General features: G+C 41.6%; 1 protein-coding gene across 1 annotated transcript; it reads left to right on the top strand.

Annotated features, from left to right (window-relative positions):
* Nucleotides 1-570: 570 nt before the first annotated feature.
* Nucleotides 571-13,720, top strand: LOC126625669 (beta-amylase 8). Its single transcript, XM_050294700.1, has 9 exons — nucleotides 571-1,164; nucleotides 1,264-1,593; nucleotides 1,744-1,947; nucleotides 2,487-2,681; nucleotides 2,951-3,115; nucleotides 3,414-3,674; nucleotides 5,129-5,338; nucleotides 5,546-5,765; nucleotides 13,274-13,720. Exons 1-9 carry the CDS (start codon nucleotides 724-726, stop codon nucleotides 13,303-13,305), a joined length of 2,058 nt encoding a protein of 685 aa, XP_050150657.1. The 5' UTR covers nucleotides 571-723; the 3' UTR covers nucleotides 13,306-13,720.
* The last annotated feature ends 742 nt before the right edge of the window (nucleotides 13,721-14,462 follow it).

Below are 14,462 nucleotides of genomic sequence, written 5' to 3' on the forward strand. Positions count from 1 at the left end.
ATGGTTTATCATGAATATGTTACTTGGTACCTACACCGTCAATTTGTTTTATATATTTGTATGACTAATGATCTCTGATGACAAAAGAGGAATGCAAGTATGTTATTCTCAATGTGGAATGATCTATGATTACAAATGATTTTCTATAGGAGTGATCTTCAAATGAAGATCAAAAAATTGAATGATTTTGATTACAAAATATTTACGATTAAGGTATGCTATTCTCAATGTGGAATGAGCTCATCCCCAAAGAGGAATGCAAGTATTATCCTATCGCAAAAACGCTAATTATTTCAGCAACCATATTTCGAAAGTGAAATTCACCTATTCTTTCAAAAAAAAAAAAGGTCACATTATTAAAGGCTCGTTTGAAAAACATTTTTAAATGACTGAAAGCATTTTTAAAGTAAATATTTTGGAGTTCAAAAGTAATTAAAGTGCTTCATGCAATAAACACAAATTTAATGATCCTTACAAAAATACTTTAAGTGATTTTTGAAGTCAATTCTTAGTAAAAATATAAAATAATTTTAGAAAAATAAGTTAGAAGCAGTTCAAGTAGCACAAACACATGGAAGCACTTCAACTGAAAAGAGTGTCAAATTCTGAAAAAAGCACATAACGAAGAAGCTGTATCAGCGACCGAGCAGCGGACATAACTTTTGGCGTTGAGAGGTGCACATTCAAATTATATGCCCTTTTCCGGCCTTCAATTCGAAAAACATGAACGACGACGACAGTCTCCGCCACGATCTGGACCCACAAAGCGACCACAGCTCCGATTACCTCCCTCACCCCCACCATTCGTCCCACCCTATCCAACCCCAACAATCCCACCCTCAGCCCCAGCCCCAGGCCCGCCGTCCCCGTGGCTTCGCCGCCACTGCGGCTGGCTCAGCGGGTCCCACCAGTCCCTCCTCCACCCCCACCACTAACAAGGGCAAGAGGGAGAGGGAGAAGGAGAAGGAGCGCACCAAGCTTCGAGAACGCCTCCGTCGATCCATCACTAGCCGGATGCTCGCCGGCCTCCGCCAATACGGCAACTTTCCGCTGCCTGCGCGTGCGGACATGAACGATGTGCTCGCAGCCCTCGCACGTGAGGCCGGCTGGGTCGTCGAGCCCGACGGCACCACTTACCGCCACTCTCCTCCTCCCTCCCAAATGGTCCGTACATCCCATTTCTAAGTAATTCATTTTTTGATTTTCGGAATTAGGAATTAGGGTCAATTTAAGGGACTCAAAGTTTGTCGAAAATGGTGACAGGCAGCGGCGTACCAGAACCCCATGGGTATGAGGTCGGTGGAGAGCCCAGTTTCATCAGGAGTAAAAGCAACGAACCCATCATCAATGGCGAGAATTGATGAGAGCTTGTCACCGGCATCCCTTGATTCTGTAGTAATTGGAGAGAGAGACACCACAGCCACAGCCACAGCCACCGCCACGGTCACTGCCGCCACCAACAACTCCGTTGAATGCTTGGAAATGGAGGCTGGTGATCAGCTCATGCATCACCTTTCCAATTCCATCAGTTCCGGGGACCATGGCATTCCCACCACTGCCTTGGCTTATGTTCCTCTCTATGCTGCCCTTGCCGTGAGCCAAATTTTCAGTCTTTTTTTCGCTCTGCATTTTGTTTTCGTTGCTTATTGTCTGATTCTAAGAGAAACCCATGTTCCCTGTATTTTCATATTTTGGTAAAATTTGGTTTTTTAAGTGATACAATTCTTGGGGCTTGTTTTGCAGACTGGGTTCATCAACAGTTACTGTCAGTTGGTTGATCCTGAAGGATTGAGACAGGAGCTAGCTCATGTGCAATCTCTGAATATAGATGGTGTTGTTGTGGATTGTTGGTGGGGGATTGTCGAAGGCTGGAGCCCCCAGAAATATGTCTGGTCTGGTTACAGAGCTCTTTTTAACATCGTCCGGGAGTTTAAGCTCAAATTGCAGGTACCTCTCCCTGACTTATGTTACCCATTCTTATAGCCTATACCATTGGAGCTAGGTTTTGCCTACGTGGCTCATTAAAATGGGTTTGCCTACCTCCATTGGAGATGCTCTAAGGACATATGTAGAACTATACTATATGCTAGATTATGAGTTCAAGACATTTCAAGTTAGTAAGTGTAGGAAAGCACAATTTTGTGAATAAAAAAGATTGAAATTAAGCTTAATGAAGCTAAGGCTAGACCTACGAAAATATTTTTTATTTTCAGTGCCTTTCCTTATGAACTTATTTATTGCTGTCTCAAGTTTTCTTGAACACATTGAGTGGTTGAAAATGCATCGCTGCTTGTACCATTTAGTTTTATGTCTTCCTACGTAATCTACTGTGGTGTCAAACAAGGGAGAATGTATTTTGTTAAGATGCATTATTGTTACTTTCTAATCTTGTAACCTTAAGAATTTTTTATTTTAACACTTCATATGCTATATTGGAGCATCTGACATTCTGTTGACAAGTAGTTTCTGAAATCATTCTTTTGAAGGTTGTGATGGCATTTCATGAGTATGGAAGAAGTGAGTCTGGTGACGCCCTCATCCCTCTTCCACAATGGATCTTAGAAATTGGTAAGAAAAACCCAGACATATTCTTTACAGATCGAGAAGGAAGGAGGAACACTGAATGTCTATCTCTTGGGATTGATAAAGAAAGAGTTTTACAAGGAAGAACTGGTGTCGAGGTATGAAAATATCTACAGAATGTTGAGCTGCCTTTTAGCTTGGAACATTAAACTATTCCATCCACATTTTGTTTTGATTTACTTCATCATATAATCGGTCCTCCACTATGTGCCTCTGTACCATTTCTTCTTTTATGGTGAATTGTTATATATACTTTATTTTATTTTTATTTTTTTAATTTTTTTATATCCCTGTTCTGTCTGGCCTTGTTTTAAGTTGAAACTTATTTACCTTTTGTCTGTGTTGTTCAATTGGTTTCTTTATGCAGGTCTATTTTGATTTTATGAGAAGTTTTCGTACTGAGTTTGACGACTTGTTTACTGAGGGTCTCATTTCTGCTGTGGAAATTGGACTTGGAGCATCTGGGGAGCTCAAGTATCCTTCATTTTCAGAAAGGATGGGGTGGAGGTATCCTGGTATCGGTGAGTTTCAGGTATCCGTTAAATCTGAATCATGCCATCCATTTGTCTCTTTTCTGGAGGAGCTAATTGTATATCCATTTAGAGTCTTTCTGTCCCCATATTCTTCAGGTTAAAATAGATGAGATAAAGAAATAATCATTTGAAACTACTCTCTCTTTTCTCAAACTATTTCCCTCTTTGCATATATTGTAGCGGCGATGTTTTTAGACAGTTTGTGGCGTTCTTGAAAAAGATTGGTCCTTCATGCTCCTTCAAATTGTAGACTCACATTGCAATTGTGTTGAATAACATTTGATCACTTCTTTGCAGTGTTATGATAGATATTTACAACAGAGTCTGCAGAAAGCTGCTAAATTGCGTGGGCACTCATTCTGGGCCAGGGGACCTGAGAATGCTGGGGAATACAATTCTCGGCCACATGAAACTGGCTTTTTCTGTGAACGTGGTGATTATGATAGTTATTATGGACGCTTTTTCCTTCATTGGTATGCACAGTCACTAATTGATCACGCGGATAGTGTACTGTCTCTTGCAAGCCTTGCCTTTGATGAAACCAAATTAATTGTCAAGGTATGTATCTGGTCTATGCCCCACCCTTTACTGTCTGTGCTAGATGGTGTTATGTTCTCTTCACTTCTCGTCTTTCTAAATTTCTTTTTTTCTTCTGGTTTTGCTCCTCTGATTAGCAATATTATACTAACAGTGCATTTAGATCGAAAGGAAAAATAGGCAGGACCATTGTGGTTCCTTTGTTTTAGTGTTTAATACGGCGGTGTGGATTGGTTATAAAGGACTTCTTCACTCCATTGTGACCCCAACTTTGTGTTATGACTTATAAGAGGAAAGGAAGGGTTGATAGAATGTAAAAATAAAAAGGTCGTACCCAGTGCACAAGGCTCCCGCTTTACGCAGGGTCTGGGAGAGGTGAATGTCGGCTAACCTTACCCCCATTTATGGAGAGGCTGCTCCCAAGTCTCGAACCCGAGACCTACCGCTCATGGGCGAAGGCACTTGCCATCGCACCAAGTGCGACCTCTGATAGAATGTAAAAATCTGTCGTAAAATTTTAACTTTCAAATCTAACAATCAACTTACGAGAGAGAAGAAAATAAGTTGGATAACATATTGATCACTACAAGAAACTTTGTTTCATTTTGTTTCTGTATTAAAAATAACATCCAGTGAAATGAAGTAAATAATCCTTCTGCAAGTGGCCCTTTACCACAGTAGTGGAAAGGTGTTGAGCCCTTGCATGACATCGTGGGTTTAAACCCCGTCGATGGCTAATCTAACATCTAATCTAACAAAATCTATCGTTTTAAAAAAAAAGAGAGTAAGTAATCCTTCTGTGATGCCATTGATGTTCCAAAGAAAATCCATAATTTTGTTATGTATTCATGGGACAATGAATTCGTCTTCCTTCTTTATATGTGCTTATGACCAGCATAGGACACTGGAACCAAAGAAATGAAGAGTGACATATAAATGATAGAACCTGAAAGGCTGAAATTTTACTTAAACCATATTTTGTAATGTTGAGGAAAGTTGGGTTTTTATTTTTAACTGTTGGATAAGGGTAATCCTTCAATTTCAGTTTCATCGCAAACACCCATACATTGAAGGCTTTGAACATTTGGTTCATGATTCCTCAAAAAACTGTATGGTTCCTATCTGTGTACATGATGTTAGGTATAAAATGCAGCTTATGCATGATTAGGATTGTTAAATCATGCCTTTAGTCTTATAAATGGTTTACAGATTTGTTATGTTAAGTCTAGTCCTAGCGTCCCACCTAGAAATGGCCTTAAAGATTAGTTACATCGAGATATCCCAGCTTCTAACCTAGAAGTAGTATAGTGATTTGTTATATTTAAATTGTCTGATGTTCATTAACATCGTTATTACTTATAATCATGTGTACCTAGAACTGAACCAAGGCGTGCGTGGTTGTGATGTTTTTCTTAAAGTGCTCTATGGTGAACTTGTTCCATAATGAAAAATAATTAAAAGATGTCAATGGGCAGGTTCCTGCAGTTTTTTGGTGGTATAAGACTACTAGCCATGCAGCTGAGCTAACTTCTGGGTACTATAACCCAACAAACCAGGATGGGTACTCTCCCATTTTTGAAGTTCTGAAGAAACATTTAGCGACGGTGAAGTTTGTTTGCTCAGGTCCACAGATTTCTAGTCAGGATAATGAAGCACTGGCTGATCCGGAAGGTTTGAGTTGGCAGGTAAAGGCCGATATCCGTTCTCATTGGGCTTTCTAACTGTTACAGTGTCAGTATTACCCCTAGAGACTAGAGTTTCCTGGTGTTTGAAAAATTGAAAGGCACATATTAAGTTTTATAGTAGCAGTTTTTCAATACAATGTTTAATTATGTGGATATGTTTGTCTGTAATCAATTCGTGTGATGCTAGATTCTCATTTGTTTCTACAGGTTTTAAATTTAGCCTGGGATCGAGGATTGACTGTAGCTGGTGAAAATGCGCTTTCATGTTATGATAGAGAAGGGTGCATGAGAATAGTTGAGATGGTCAAGCCAAGAAATGATCCTGATCGTCACCACTTTTCATTTTTCGTATACCAGCAGCCGTCTCCTCTAGTTCAAGGCACAATTTGCTTTCCTGAGTTGGGTTTTTTCATTAAGTGCATGCATGGTAAGTATTTACTATTCTCACACAGCAATTCAATTTGGTCAGAAAAATTCAATTTGGTGGTGTTTCTTGATAAATTTGATGGGTATTTTTTGATAAGATTTTTTGGACCTTGATGTTTAAGCCCTATATTAGCATCATTCATTATTTTCTTCCTTCACTCTAGAAAATGCCTTTCATACTTTCTTGCAGCCATAAAATAATAATGTCAAGATAACTACCCAAGCTTTAGGGGTGATTCTAAATTGGTCCTAACTTTTTAAAACATTCCAAATAACTACCTAACGTTTTGAAAAATGTTCTTTTGTTAGATTCACTAGTGTTAAGTGATGACATGGACATATATTAAAGTGTGTTCTAACTCTCAAGTCATCTATGGAGCTTTGAATCTCCAAATCGACGCATTTTTTCCAAGCAAATTTACGGTTTAACTTTGTTAAAAGGGTTGATTTGAGGAATTAGAGCTATAAAGACGGCGATTAGTGAAAATCAACTTTAGTATATGTCCACTCATCATTTAATGCTAGTAATGTCATCACTTGATGTTGGTAAAGTCATCACTTAATGCCAGTGATCCAACATATATCTAATTTTCAAAACGTTAGGTAGTTATTCGGAAAGATTTAAAAGGTTGAGATTAATTTGAAATCACCCCAAAAGGTTGGGTAGTTATCCGTACTTAACTCTGCAGACAACATGAATATGAATGGGCTACAGGAATACCATGTGATGGTTTTTTGATTGTTTCTTGCCAATTAAACTGCACTGAAAATTGCCCATATTCTAGTGTGGACACTTCTAAGTTCTAAGAAGCATTTTTCTTTGATCCATAATGATTCAAACTGACAACTTTGTGACCTACAAACGTTATTTTATAATTTTCTGTGACTGCCAAAGATATAGAAACGATGTGATTGTGCCTATCTACAAGAATAAGGGCGACGTACAAAATTGCATGAACTATAGGGGTATTAAGCTAATGAGTCATACAATGAAGCTCTGGGAGAGAGTCATTGAGCATAGATTGAGGCAAGAGACACGGGTTTCGGACAACCAATTCGGGTTCATGCCAGGGCGCTCAACCATGGAGGCAATCTATCTCTTACGAAGATTGATGGAAAGATATAGAGATGGGAAAAAGGATTTACACATGGTCTTTATAGATTTGGAAAAAGCGTATGATAGGGTCCCAAGAGACATTCTTTGGAGGATTTTAGAGAAGAAAGGAGTACGAGTAGCATATATCCAAGCTATAAAGGATATGTATGAAGGAGCAAAGACTGCCGTAAGAACTCATGAAGGACAAACCGAAAGCTTTCCCATAACTGTAGGATTACATCAAGGCTCATCCTTAAGTCCTTACCTTTTTGCGTTGGTAATGGATGAGTTAACAGGACATATTCAAGATGATATTCCTTGGTGTATGCTTTTCGCAGACGATATAGTGTTGATAGATGAAACTCAGGAAGGGGTAAATGCAAAGCTTAACCTTTGGAGAGAAGTGTTGGAATCTAAAGGTCTTCGCCTAAGCCGATCAAAGACAGAATATATGGAGTGCAAGTTCAGTGCAAATGGAGGCCAAAACGAGTTAGGGGTGAGGATCGGAGATCAAGAAATACCAAAGAGTGACCGTTTTCGTTACCTAGGATCTATCTTGCAAAAGAACGGAGAATTAGATGGAGATCTCAACCATAGAATACAAGCTGGATGGATGAAGTGGAAGAGTGCATCCGGCGTGTTGTGTGACCGCCGTATGCCATTGAAGCTCAAGGGAAAATTTTATAGGACGGCAATAAGGCCGGCGATGCTGTATGGCACAGAATGTTGGGCGGTGAAACATCAACACGTACACAAAATGGGTGTAGCGGAGATGAGGATGCTTCGTTGGATGTGTGGGCACACGAGAAAGGATAAGATTAGGAATGAGGATATCCGGGGTAAAGTAGGAGTAGCCGAAATTGAAGGAAAGATGAGAGAAAATCGGTTACGGTGGTTTGGACATGTGCAAAGAAAGCCTACTGACGCTCCGATTAGAAGATGCGACTATGGGACAGAGGTTCAGGGCCGAAGGGGTAGAGGAAGACCTAGGAAAACTTTGGAAGAGACTCTAAGAAAAGACTTAGAGTACTTGGATCTAACGAAGGACATGACACAGGATCGAGCACAATGGCGTTCTAAGATTCATATAACCGATCCCACTCAGTGACTTGGATTTTCCAAGTCTCCAACCGAGAAGTTTTCCTCACTCGGGAAATTAAGGGAACACTACCCCAACCTACATGCTCCACTCAGAAAGCTTCAACATACAAGCTTCAACAAAAGAAATTCAAAGAACTTAGCGAAGAAGGCTTTGGTGTATTTAACACAATACGTTGAAATGAAGGAAAGCTTATTTATTGATATCCCCGATCAGCTACAAATATGTACATATACATGAGTCAAAATAAACACACAAGACGGAGCCTTCACAAAGGTTGCTTAGGAGAAGTCTCAGCAGTCGGTAGAGCCCCAGAAAGAGAAGGCACCGGAGGAGGATCATTTGGAGCCTCAGTACTGGACAGAACCCTAGAAGGAGGAGGCATCAGAGGTTGATCATTCGGAGCTTCATTACGCGGTATAGCCCCAGAAGACGAAGGCAATAAATGCCTTTGGAACAAACCCACAAATCTCTGATGATCAAGTAAAACCTGACCATCAGTTTCCTTCATCTGGTCAAGCTTCCTCTTCATGTTTGTAGCATAGTCATGTGCGAGCCGGTGCAACTGTTTATTCTCATGCTTGAGCCCTCTAATCTCCTGTTTGAGACTCATCACTTCAGCCGCCAATGATTCAACTTGGCGAGTTCGAGCAAATAGGCGTTGGGCCATATTAGACACAGAACCTGCACACTGAACACTGAGAGCCAGCGAATCCTTAACAGCTAACTCATCAGACCGTTTGGAAAGTAGTCTGTTATCTTTGGGAGTGAGAAGGTTCCTGGCCACCACCGCAGCTGTCATATCATTCTTCATCACGGAATCCCCAACGGTAAGAGGACCAGTAGGGGAGACGAAGGATGGGCGCCATATGTTGTCTGGAGAAGGCGGGGCTGCCTCTTCAACAAGGTTCAAGTCAAAACGACCGTCGGAGGGGCCAGACATTTTCAAAGGTGTTGAAGAGAGAAGAGGTCGGACAAATCAAGATCTTAGAAGTGCAAGAATGAAGCTTCTACTGGTGGAGATTCAAGTGTGCTTTGGAACTTAATGCCAGCCTCTATAAAAATCTGCACTCGACGGAGCTTCAGAAATCGAAGAGGCGCCTGCTTTCTCAAAAGCTGGGCTGCTTAGAGATCACGAGGGTTGATCTCAGAAATCGAAGAGGCGTTTGCTCTCTCAAAAGTTGGGCTGCTCAAAGACCACGAAGGCCGATCTCAGAAATCGAAGAGGCGCTCGCTTTCTCAAAAGCTGGGCTCCCCAGAGACCACGAGGGCCGATCTCAAAAATCGAAGAGGCACATACTTTTCCAGCCTTGTCAGCACCCGTCACACGCACACTCAGCTATGCGGAAATTATGAGCATTCTGTCGAAGACTTCTGAGGAAGTAGAAAACACATGAATCTTACTGTTCAATCACCCACTTCCCACACGCAACAATAGCTCATGGGTACCACAGATAACTTTGCCAAAGTTCTCTGCCAAAGTTGAGCACGTGAAGCTTGCAGCTCCCACTACATCGCTCTGACCAAGAAGGGTAAAAGAATAGCAAAGAAACAGCACTAACAAAGTTTAGACCCATAAATTTTGAAGGTCTAGCTACCATATTATTACCCACAAGGGTAAAGGAACAGTACCACTGCTGGATAATTGGAAAGTCCCTGTGTGTCAACCTCTGTGCTTCGTGGCAAGGTAGACTAGCAAACATGCCCAACCTTTACTCACATTCGAGAAAACACTCCCAATAAGATTGCTTGCTCCAAAATCGAAGAGGCACCGTCCTCCGAATCTCGAGAGCCAGACTCCCAACATGACTACTTTCTTAAAAATCGAAGAGAGGGTAAAGGAACAGTACCATTGCTGGATAATTGGAAAGTCCCTGTGTGTCAACCTCTGTGCTTCGTGGCAAGGTAGACTAGCAAACATGCCCAACCTTTACTCACATTCGAGAAAACACTCCCAACAAGATTGCTGGCTCCAAAATCGAAGAGGCACCGCCCTCCGAATCTCGAGAGCCAGACTCCCAACGTGATTACTTTCTCAAAAATCGAAGAGACACTGCTCCCCGAATCTTCGAGAGCCAGACCCCCAGCATGATTGCTTTCTCAAAAATCGATGAGGCATCGTTCTCCGAATCAATCGAAGAGGCGCTCGCTTTCTCAAAAGCTGGGCTGCTCAGAGACCACGAGGGCCGATCTCAGAAATCGAAGAGGCACCTACTTTTCTAGCCTTGTCAGCACCTGTCACACGCACACTCAGCTTTGCAGAAATTATGGGCATTCTGTCGAAGACTTCTGGTGAAGTAGAAAGCACATGAATCTTACTGTTCAATCACCCACTTCCCACACGCAACAATAGCTCATGGGTACCACAGATAACTTTGCCAAAGTTCTCTGCCAAAGTTGAGCACGTGAAGCTTGCAGCTCCCACTACATCGCTCTGACCAAGAAAGGTAAAAGAATAGCAAAGAAACAACACTAACAAAGTTTAGACACATAAATTTTGAAGGTCTAGCTACCATATTATTACCCACAAGGGTAAAGGAACAGTACCACTGCTGGATAATTGGAAAGTCCCTGTGTGTCAACCTCTGTGCTTCGTGGCAAGGTAGACTAGCAAACATGCCCAACCTTTACTCACTTTCGAGAAAACACTCCCAACAAGATTGCTTGCTCCAAAATCGAAGAGGCACCGTCCTCCGAATCTCGAGAGCCAGACTCTCAACATGACTACTTTCTCAAAAGCGAAGAGAGGGTAAAGGAACAGTACCATTGCTGGATAATTGGAAAGTCCCTGTGTCAACCTTTGTGCTTCGTGGCAAGGTAGACTAGCAAACATGCCCAACCTTTACTCACATTCGAGACAACACTCCCAACAGGATTGCTTGCTCCAAAATCGAAGAGGCACCGCCCTCCGAATCTCGAGAGCCAGACTCCCAACATGATTACTTCCTCAAAAATCGAAGAGACACTGCTCTCCGAATCTCGAGAGCCAGACCCCCAGCATGATTGCTTTCTCAAAAATCGAAGAGGCATCGTTCTCCGAATCTCGAGAGCCAGATACCACAGACCACTTTTTCAAAGTGCTCTGACAGAGTTAAAACATGTGAAACTGGCAGCTCCCACTACCGTGCTATGACCAAGCAGGGTAAAGGAATAGCATTACTACTTGTTGTTAGGGAAACTCCTATATATGTCGACCTCCATCCCCAACGGACAGGCAGACCTGCAAAAATGCTCAACCCTTCATCATATCTGAGAGGGCACTCCCAACGAAGCCTTTCGAAATATTCAGCTTTCTTTCCCCCCGATAATACCCCTGCAAACAAGCTATACTAGAGCAAGAATATCTCATATCATCAGGGTTAAAAGCAAGAGTATCCCATATCATGCTTTTTCCCTGTCTTTTCCTTTGGCCTTGTTTTTACCTGCAAGACAAGGAGAAAGAGAGCAATCAGTCAGCACTTGGAATCAAGCTTCCAGCCAGGAACTGACTGCCTGGAACCCCTTACCTGATTACTTACCTGGCATTGCTCTCGAGTACTCATCTTCAACATCTTATGTTTCCAGGGAAGATTCCGCATCTGCTTGAGGAACAGATAGGGCAAGTGCGAAGGATACAAGGAAGCATGTGGAGACAAGCGTAACAGCACACGTGCCGATACATCCATTACTCTGTCAAAAGCAAAAGTATCCCATATCAGCAGGGTGGAACGTACTCTAGATTTGATGGACTTGTTTTGACCCTCAAATTCTTCAGTCGGCCTTATACTCTGGAGGAAACCAGAAAACCCTCCAGCTCAATTCAAGAATAAGCCTGTGGAAAGTTACTTCTTCAAAAGCAAAAGTATCTCATATCATTTCTTCTCATTTTTCTTCTCTTTATCCTTCATGCTGCTGCAAGATGGGGAGAAGGTGAACAATCAGTCGGAGCTCTGATTGCTTACCTTGTCTGTCACCTCTTTCAGCAGACTCCCTAGCTCGGCGACTTGGGGGACTCCTACTACATGGTTTGTATCGCGCTTGACCAAGCCTGAGACTACAAGTAAGCTTCAAGTGAAATTGATACATTACCTTGTGCATCTCCACCAGTTAAAGATACCACCCCTGGATGGAGGAAGAGTACTTCCAGAGAAGATGCCACATCTACCTATGAGACAGATAAGGCAAGTCAAGACGACACCACACTCCGATACTTAGAAGTTTCGTGATTACGAGATCATTCTCCCACAATATTTCCTAATGTCATTTGTACTAAATCATTCACTTGTACTCACTAAAGGAGAGCTTGAACCTATGTACTTGTGTAAACCCTTCACAATTAATGAGAACTCTTCTATTCCGTGGACGTAGCCAATCTGGGTGAACCACGTACATCTTGTGTTTGCTTTCCTATCTCTATCCATTTATATACTTATCCACACTAATGACCGGAGCAATCTAGCGAAGATCACAAAAAGCGACCGTTTTCGCTACCTAGGATCTATCTTGCAAGAGAACGGAGAATTAGATGGAGATCTCAACCATAGAATACGAGCTGGATGGATGAAGTGTAAGAGTGCATCCGGCGTGTTGTGTGACCGTCGTAGGCCACTGAAGCTCAAGGGAAAATTTTATAGGACGGCAATAAGGCCAGCGATGTTGTATGGCACAGAATGTTGGGCGGTGAAGCATCAACACGTACACAAAATGGGTGTAGCGGAGATGAGGATGCTTTGTGGGATGTGTGGGCACACGAGAAAGGATAAGATTGGGAATGAGGATATCCGAGGTAAAGTAGGAGTAGCCGAAATTGTAGGAAAGATGAGAGAATCGGCTCCGATGATTTGGACATGTGCAAAGAAGGCCGACTGACGCTCCGGTTCGAAGATGTGACTACGGGACAGAGGTTCAGGGCCAAAGGGGTAGAGGAAGACCTAGGAAAACTTTGGAAGAGACTCTAAGAAAAGACTTAGAGTACTTGGATCTAACAGAGGACATGACACAAAACCGAGCGCAATGGCGTTCTAGGATTCATATAGCCGACCCCACTTAGTGGGAAAAGGCTTTGTTGTTGTTGTTGTTGTAGTCTTTTGCCTTTAGGCTTGATTTACCATAATCTGCTTGTTGAATAATTAATTATATAGATGATTGGACGCACTACATGATAGTGCTGTTCCTAGCTATAGCTTTTCCCTGATCATGTTTGGTTTTTTTTGGGGGGTAAATCCGTATATCTGGTTTTTAACCTTTATGTTAGCTTGTAATGAAGACGTGTATAAATTTCATCAGGACAATATCAGCGTAAATCATACAACGATTTTGCAATTGTGTTTTTCAGGTGAGAGTGCTGAAGATCTAGTATCGTGTTAAGGATTCAGTATTCCATGGGCGGATTGTTAGAACACCGGGATGGACTTTTCAACTGCTGATGGCTCAGATCTTCCAAGGTGAAATGAAACAGTGAACATGATGGTTTCAGGGGTAAAAGCAACAGCAGAGGGTTAAAAAATCTCATAAATATGTCCTTAGGTTTGATATAACTGGGGACCGGACCAAAGAAAGATGTAACAACATAATCTTCATTGTGTGGTGTCGTCCAACTCGTGTGTCGAATGAAGCTGGTGCAGTTTCTGATTAGAAAATGAAAAGTGTAGTAGGTATATAGTTCAAAGTTGGATGTAATGAATGTAATGTTTGTAATTCCTCCCGCTGTATATTAGTATGAAAAGAAAGATGGGCGGCGATGCGTTTACTCCAAATTAATGGAATGGAATTGTCTTGTGAACTGTCGTCCAAACATTTCTACTGTATTTCACTTCTTATTCGCCTAAAAGTGCAGTTGTAAATGGTCACTACTGGAAGGCAACTCCTTCCCTTCTTGATTTAGCTTCATTCATCTAGCAGTATTGTATACATACATACAATACAGCTCGAACGAATATGGCCATTTGCAACTGTAATCGAGGTTCTATGTTCGATTGTACCTGAGATTTTATGTTCGATGCATGCACCTGAGGGTCTGTGCTCGGTTGTGGTACAAAATCACTGTGTGTCAAAAAGTATAGCATGAAAGGAACCCAAGAAGAAAGGGCTAACAAGGAAGCCAGCAAAGGTAGGGCAGGCCGAAATAAAGCCTAGTCCCCAATAGAGCATCCAAAAGGCCCAAGGCTAAAGCAAAATTACACCACCAAAGACAGAAAGGTGGTAGGGTTAGAATTCTTTTAGAAATACTTTTAAAATAAATGAAATCGTTTATGGGTTCTAAAAACATTTAAAATGTATTTTGGAAGAAGCACCAGTAATTTGCTTCTTACATGAAGCACTTAGAGTTTTTTTTCCAGAACTCATTTGTATTTTTACTAAAAATTAGTTTCAAAAGCATTCTCATGAAAACACTTTTAAGTCATTTTAAAAACATTTTCAAACTACGTCCACACATGATATACTATTGTACAAAACTTTTACGTACAAATATAACTTCACATCGTTCGATCTCCACCTCACATATAAACAGTGGTACATTATAC

The sequence above is a fragment of the Malus sylvestris genome, chromosome 6 (genome assembly GCF_916048215.2).
Source record: "Malus sylvestris chromosome 6, drMalSylv7.2, whole genome shotgun sequence".
NCBI lineage: Eukaryota > Viridiplantae > Streptophyta > Magnoliopsida > Rosales > Rosaceae > Malus > Malus sylvestris.

Coding starts and splice junctions, on each gene's coding strand:
- LOC126625669 (XM_050294700.1), top strand. CDS start 724: ATGAACGACGACGACAGTCTCCGCCACGATCTGGACCCACAAAGCGAC. Junction 3,675..5,128: donor AAACCAAATTAATTGTCAAG/GTATGTATCTGG, acceptor GTCAATGGGCAG/GTTCCTGCAGTTTTTTGGTG. Junction 5,339..5,545: donor CGGAAGGTTTGAGTTGGCAG/GTAAAGGCCGAT, acceptor TTGTTTCTACAG/GTTTTAAATTTAGCCTGGGA.